This window comes from Hyla sarda, chromosome 11, assembly GCF_029499605.1.
Source record: "Hyla sarda isolate aHylSar1 chromosome 11, aHylSar1.hap1, whole genome shotgun sequence".
NCBI classification, from domain to species: domain Eukaryota; kingdom Metazoa; phylum Chordata; class Amphibia; order Anura; family Hylidae; genus Hyla; species Hyla sarda.
Window position 1 is genome coordinate 7,931,894 of NC_079199.1, and position 8,090 is coordinate 7,939,983.

The following is an 8,090-nucleotide window of genomic DNA, read 5'->3' on the forward strand; positions in this document are numbered from 1 at the left end:
GAGTAGTGTTATTTACATAGGACTGTATACTGGAGGAGGTTACAGGGGAAGAGTAGTGTTATTTACATGGGACTGTATACTGGAGGAGGTTACAGGGGAAGAGTAGTGTTATTTACATGGGACTGTATACTGGAGGAGGTTACAGGGGAAGAGTAGTGTTATTTATATAGGACTGTATACTGGAGGAGGTTACAGGGGAAGAGTAGTGTTATTTACATGGGACTGTATACTAGAGGAGGTTACAGGGGAAGAGTAGTGTTATTTACATGGGACTGTATACTGGAGGAGGTTAAAGGGGGAAGAGTAGTGTTATTTACATAGGACTGTATACTGGAGGAGGTTAAAGGGGGAAGAGTAGTGTTATTTACATGGGACTGTATACTGGAGGAGGTTAAAGGGGGAAGAGTAGTGTTATTTACATAGGACTGTATACTGGAGGAGGTTAAAGGGGGAAGAGTAGTGTTATTTACATGGGACTGTATACTGGAGGAGGTTACAGGGGGAAGAGTAGTGTTATTTACATGGGACTGTATACTGGAGGAGGTTACAGGGGAAGAGTAGTGTTATTTACATGGGACTGTATACTGGAGGAGGTTACGGGGGAAGAGTAGTGTTATTTACATAGGACTGTATACTGGAGGAGGTTAAAGGGGGAAGAGTAGTGTTATTTACATGGGACTGTATACTGGAGGAGGTTACAGGGGAAGAGTAGTGTTATTTACATGGGACTGTATACTGGAGGAGGTTACAGGGGAAGAGTAGTGTTATTTACATGGGACTGTATACTGGAGGAGGTTACAGGGGAAGAGTAGTGTTATTTATATAGGACTGTATACTGGAGGAGGTTACAGGGGAAGAGTAGTGTTATTTACATGGGACTGTATACTGGAGGAGGTTACAGGGGAAGAGTAGTGTTATTTACATGGGACTGTATACTGGAGGAGGTTACAGGGGAAGAGTAGTGTTATTTACACGGGACTGTATACTGGAGGAGGTTACAGGGGAAGAGTAGTGTTATTTACATGGGACTGTATACTGGAGGAGGTTACAGGGGAAGAGTAGTGTTATTTATATAGGACTGTATACTGGAGGAGGTTACAGGGGAAGAGTAGTGTTATTTACATGGGACTGTATACTAGAGGAGGTTACAGGGGAAGAGTAGTGTTATTTACATGGGACTGTATACTGGAGGAGGTTAAAGGGGGAAGAGTAGTGTTATTTACATAGGACTGTATACTGGAGGAGGTTAAAGGGGGAAGAGTAGTGTTATTTACATGGGACTGTATACTGGAGGAGGTTAAAGGGGGAAGAGTAGTGTTATTTACATAGGACTGTATACTGGAGGAGGTTAAAGGGGGAAGAGTAGTGTTATTTACATGGGACTGTATACTGGAGGAGGTTACAGGGGGAAGAGTAGTGTTATTTACATGGGACTGTATACTGGAGGAGGTTACAGGGGAAGAGTAGTGTTATTTACATGGGACTGTATACTGGAGGAGGTTACGGGGGAAGAGTAGTGTTATTTACATAGGACTGTATACTGGAGGAGGTTAAAGGGGGAAGAGTAGTGTTATTTACATGGGACTGTATACTGGAGGAGGTTACAGGGGAAGAGTAGTGTTATTTACATGGGACTGTATACTGGAGGAGGTTACAGGGGAAGAGTAGTGTTATTTACATGGGACTGTATACTGGAGGAGGTAAAAGGGGAAGAGTAGTGTTATTTACATAGGACTGTATACTGGAGGAGGTTAAAGGGGGAAGAGTAGTGTTATTTACATAGGACTGTATACTGGAGGAGGTTAAAGGGGAAGAGTAGTGTTATTTACATGGGACTGAATACTGGAGTAGGCTGAAGGGAGAAGAGTCACGTTTACATGGGACTGTATACTGGAGGAGGTTAAAGGGGGAAGAGTAGTTATTTAGGCTGAAGGGGAAAGACTAGTGTTATTTACACAGGACTGTAGACTGAAGCGAGAAGAGTCATGTTGTGTACATGGGACTGTAAACTGGAGGTTAAAAGGGAGAAGAGTCATGTTTACATGGGCCTGTACATTCGAGGAGGCTGAAGAGGGGAACAATATTTACATGGGACTGTATGTTGGAGGGAACATGTCAGGAACTGTCCGGAGCAGGAGCAAATCCCCATAACAAACCTCTTTTGCTCTGGACAGTTCCTGACATGGACAGAGGTGTCAGCAGAGAACACTGTGGTAAGGCGGAAAGGAAATAAAAAATAATAAAAAAAACAACTTCCTGTGTATTATACAGCAGCTGATAAGTACTGGAAGGTTTGGGATTTTTTAATAGAAATCATTTACAAATCTGTTTAACTTTCTGGCACCAGTTGATTTAAAAGAAAAAGTTTTCCAGTGGAGTACCCCTTTAACTAGCTATCGTAGCGGGGCTCATGAGTGATAGTCGGACCCCTGTTCTCCTGATCAGTGAGGGGCCACAGCTGTCAGATACAGGATCCACCACTTACACCGTGCCATAGTCACAGCTCCCCCCCCCCCAGGTCACATAGATGTCCATGAGTCAGATCCAAGCTATTGATTCCTCTGTGGCTACTTGTACAGTAAATGAAGACGCTGCACACGATTGGGGAATTTTTCAAAATATCATTTATTTAACCAAGAGAATGAATGCACAGAACGTCGGCACCAGAAAACACAAAGGCAGAATATCCTATAACCGTGAACAGGCAGCGGTGGAGAATCAGCTCATCGTATACAAAATAAAAAAGGCAAAAACATATTCACACGATAAAACGGATTTACCAAACCAGGGTAAGAAATAAAACGATGTCTGACGCGCTTTATATACAGATTGGAATGTCCCAGCGGAGAAAGTGAGAAGAATCGCCCCCTACTGGAGGCCACGAAAACCCAGGGGGGGTTTAATTCTATGTATATATAATCAATACTGAGCTTATAGCAGTTGTCACCTATGTCTGGGGCAGCGTTTCTCAACCAGTGTGCCTCCAGCTGTTGCAAAACTACAACTCCCAGCATGCCCGGACAGCCGAAGGCTGTCCGGGCATGCTGGGAGTTGTAGTTTTTAAACAGCTGGAGGCACCTTAGTTGGGGAATCACTGGTCTAAGGATACATATGAACAGTGGTCAAATGGAGATACTGTCCTAAATTATATTAATTTGTGATTAAAAAACCTATATAACATTGTTTTTGTAGTGTATACAGGTCCATATACAAGACTGGCATTGTACAGTTCCTCTATTATTCCTCCTGGAAATGTAAGAACAGCTTGACAAGTGTTCACCATGCTCTGTATCAACTGGTGGATAGTGTCTGTATGTAGGAACATGAAACCTATGGACAATAAGGGGAATGGTGACCCCCCCCCCCCCCCATAGCCAGCAGTTGTAGTTGCTACTAGGCCCTAAAAACTTAGAGGAAGAGGGGACCCTCAGAACCACCTCACCACACTAACATTGACATCCCCCCCTTAATAATACAGCAGGAAACTCCTCAATCAGTGAACTGTGTGGTCATACAGTTACAGCTGCACAGTCCTCTCTATCCCCTCCCTGCACTCATCTCTATGATCATAGAACTGTGTGGTCATACAGTTACAGCTGCACAGTCCTCTCTATCCCCTCCCTGCACTCATCTCTATGATCAGAGAGAGAACTGTGTGTCCATATAGTTACAGCTGCACAGTCCTCTCTATCCCCTCCCTGCACTCACCTCTATGATCAGAGAGAGAACTGTGTGGTCCTACAGTTACAGCTGCACAGTCCTCTCTATCCCCTCCCTGCACTCATCTCTATGATCAGAGAGAGAACTGTGTGTCCATATAGTTACAGCTGCACAGTCCTCTCTATCCCCTCCCTGCACTCATCTCTATGATTATAGAGAGAACTGTGTGGTCCTACAGTTACAGCTGCACAGTCCTCTCTATCCCCTCCCTGCACTCATCTCTATGATCAGAGAGAGAACTGTGTGTCCATATAGTTACAGCTGCACAGTCCTCTCTATCCCCTCCCTGCACTCATCTCTATGATTATAGAGAGAACTGTGTGGTCATACAGTTACAGCTGCACAGTCCTCTCTATCCCCTCCCTGCACTCATCTATATGATCAGAGAGAGAACTGTGTGTCCATACAGTTACAGCTGCTCAGTCCTCTCTATCCCCTCCCTGCACTCACCTCTATGATCAGAGAGAGAACTGTGTGGTCATACAGTTACAGCTGCACAGTCCTCTCTATCCCCTCTCTGCACTAATTTCTATGATCATAGAGAGAACTGTGTGGTCATACAGTTACAGCTGCACAGTCCTCTCTATCCCCTCCCTGCACTCACCTCTATGATCAGAGAGAGAACTGTGTGGTCCTACAGTTACAGCTGCACAGTCCTCTCTATTCCCCTCCCTGCACTCATCTCTATGATCAGAGAGAAAACTGTGTGTCCATATAGTTACAGCTGCACAGTCCTCTCTATCCCCTCCCTGCACTCATCTCTATGATTATAGAGAGAACTGTGTGGTCCTACAGTTACAGCTGCACAGTCCTCTCTGTCCCCTCCCTGCACTCATCTCTATGATCAGAGAGAGAACTGTGTGTCCATATAGTTACAGCTGCACAGTCCTCTCTATCCCCTCCCTGCACTCATCTCTATGATTATAGAGAGAACTGTGTGGTCATACAGTTACAGCTGCACAGTCCTCTCTATCCCCTCCCTGCACTCATCTATATGATCAGAGAGAGAACTGTGTGTCCATACAGTTACAGCTGCTCAGTCCTCTCTATCCCCTCCCTGCACTCACCTCTATGATCAGAGAGAGAACTGTGTGTCCATACAGTTACAGCTGCACAGTCCTTTCTATCCCCTCCCTGCACTAATTTCTATGATCATAGAGAGAACTGTGCAGTCATACAGTTACAGCTGCACAGTCCTCTCTATCCCCTCCCTGCACTTATCTCTATGATCATAGAACTGTGGTCATACAGTTACAGTTGCACAGTCCTCTCTATTCCCTCCCTGCACTAATTTCTATGATCATAGAGAGAGTGATAACAGGATCAGTATAACAGAAAGTCCTAAGAAACAATATTTTATAAGGAATGCAATTATCTACTAAAACAGGACCCACAGTGTATGCGACTGATGTGATTTGATCTGATTTTTACACATATTTTGGTTTTAGTTTCAGCCGGAGACCTCTGGACAAGGTTGTGAACATTTGTCCAAGATGGCCGCACGCCGAACCCTTCGTTTCCTGTGCAATAATGACAACTTGAAATTACGTATGTATGAAGCGCACAATATAGCGGTCAGTTTTGCAGGATACAGATAACATGCCGACAATCATTACCACATGCGAAGCGGCTCAGAAGCAGACCCACAGCCGAAGCGGCCATTTTGTGCGCTCAACCGGTAAACAGCAATCGGTTCAGCCCACAGAAGGGCTTATCAAAAATGAAAAACCCCAAAAAATGACCTGAAGCAGATGCAAGCGTCTGAAGGAATGTGACCGTACGACCCAATATGGCGGTATGATTTATTGGGCTAAAAGTATATCTTACCCGGATAACATACATTGACCGGGTTCACACGTGCTGGTAGGGAAATGTGTCCCATCTGGAATGTGAGACCCCCGGAAATCCGGGAACGTTAAATATTTGACGGACATATCTGGCACCATGTGACGGGGAAAGGAGAGAACAGCGATGCAAAAAGCGACAGGGATGCGCGTATGATAGTGCAGATTTATCCTCATCATGCATCACATTTTATTACCGTTCTGTATAATACTCGTTCCTCAATATTTAGAAAACAAAAAAAATACATTAAATTAGCTTAAAATCGTAGTTTCCAGTTTACCCTGCTTGGCGCCCGAGTATCCGACAGAGCGCAATGCTGTACCGCCAACTACATGTACGTGATTCTGCTGAAAAGGTTCTATGTATAGCAGTATTTTTCTAATCAGGGTGCCTCCAGCTGTTGCAAAACTACAATTCCCAGCATGCCCGGACAGCCGAAGGCTGTCCGGGCATGTTGGGAGTTGTAGTTTTGCTAGAGCTGAGGATCCACAGAATGTCAGGGCATGCTGGGAGTTGTAGTTTTGCAACAGCTGACAATCCACAGTATGTCAGGGCATGCTGGGAGTTGTAGTTTTGAAACAGCTGGAGATCCACAGGATGTCAGGACATGCTGGGAGTTGTAGTTGTGCAACAGCTGACGATCCACGGGATGTCAGGGCATGTTGGGAGTTGTAGTTTTGCAACAGCTGACGATCCACAGGATGTCAGAGCATGCTGGGAGTTGTAGTTTTGCAACAGCTGGAGATCCACAAGATGTCAGGGCATGCTGGGAGTTGTAGTTTTGAAACAGCTGGAGATCCACAAGATGTCAGGGCATGCTGGGTGTTGTAGTTTTGCAACAGCTAGTGATTTACAAGCTGTCCCGGCATGCTGAGAGTTGCAGTTTTGCAACAACTAGTGATCCACAAGCTGTCCTGACATGCTGGGAGATGTAGTTTTGCAACAGCTTGAAAGCCGCAGGATGTCAGGGCATGCTGGGAGTTGTAGTTTTGAAACAGCTGGAGTGCCACAGACCGTATTTACATGTAATGTTAGACTTTTAAAGGGGTGATCCAGTGTTAGAAACAAAGAAATATAGCCGATTTCTTCCATAAACAGCGCCACCCCTGACCTCAGGTCGTGTCTGGTATTGAGCTGCAATACTGCACACAAACTGAAGACAGGGGTGGCGCTGTTTCTGGGAGAAAGTAGCTATGTTTTTCTAATCTTGTACATAGCAGGTAGTTTATCAGACTTCCTGCTTCAATCCCTCATAGTTTTCCATTCCCTTGCTTCTGCTTCCAGTAAATAAAAATGCGCTCTGGTCATGTGACGGACATACAGTACAGGGATCGGAGAGGTGATATCTCATGACAGAGCCCACCCCACCCCCCCGTGTCGTCAGGTTGTGTGCAGTATTGCAGCTCAATTCCATTAAAGTGAATGGAGCCAAGTTGTAATATCACATATAACCTGTGGACAGAGGCGGTGCTGTTTTTGGAAGAAATTAGCTCTATTTTTTTTTACGGAACAGATATGGAAGGTATATTGGAAAACTGTGTGCTCATAATGCATATAGTGCTAAAAAATATAATACACCTTTAATGCAGCCAAAAACATGCCGGCTGCAGGCAACACTACACGTCTATATACCAGGTGAGCCAAGCAGGGTATATATATATATATATATATATATATATATATATATATATATATATATATATATAGAGATATATCTCATTGTCATAATAGATTCTAATAACAGGTAGATCTGGTTAGTAAATCCCGAGTAATAAATGTGTATATGGTCCAGTGTGGTCAGGATAAGTTTTCCAGTACTTACATCTCCCACCTCCAGGCAGTGAAAGAGTTAAGTCGCTAAATTTATGTATTTAAAAAAAAAAAAACACCTGCACATCTTTTGCAGCACAGACACTTGGTGAGTGGGTGGACATCTTGTCTAAAATGAGACTTAAGTATATAAAAGGGAATATACTTCAGGCTTCTTTACATAGAAAAAAAACCATAACATAATAATAATACAGGTTAGTGGAAAAATCCCAGCTTCTCGATCAGCCATTCTTCGGTCAGGTCCTCAGTGTTTCTAATCTCGAACACCTTGAAAAAAATAATAATAATAATTAGATTTCTTTTAATATTAGAGCAGTGTTTCAGAACCAGTGTGCCTCCAGCTGTTGCAAAACTACCACTCCCAGCATGAATAGACAGCGTCTGGGAGTGGTAATTTTGCAACAGCTGGAGGCACACTAGTTCAGAAACACTGGGACTAGAGGATAAAAAGGAAAATGCAAGCAGTAAAGCCTGCCTTACACATGCACGCTCAGCTTGGCCGAGCAAGCATGTGTCTCAATGCCATATAGCTGTGGCGGTTTATATTTTTGAGAATAAAAAGATTGGGTAGTTTGAAATCCAATATAGCAAAATCCTTTCCGGCTGCAGCATCATCTTTATTAGAGATGAGCGAACTTACAGTAAATTCGATTCGAAGACTCTTTCCTAGGACTGTATCCACATTTTCAAGCCCA

At 43.9% G+C, this 8,090-nt stretch overlaps 1 protein-coding gene across 1 annotated transcript in view; it reads right to left on the bottom strand.

The window, feature by feature from the left end:
- Positions 1 to 2,606: 2,606 nt before the first annotated feature.
- The window catches only part of GMFB (glia maturation factor beta), a 12,906-nt gene continuing 7,422 nt past the window's right edge, over positions 2,607 to 8,090 (bottom strand). The window contains exon 4 of the mRNA XM_056546767.1: positions 2,607 to 7,693. Coding sequence (XP_056402742.1) covers positions 7,591 to 7,693 — 103 coding nt within the window. The 3' untranslated portion in view covers positions 2,607 to 7,590. The remainder of the gene's footprint in view (positions 7,694 to 8,090) is intronic.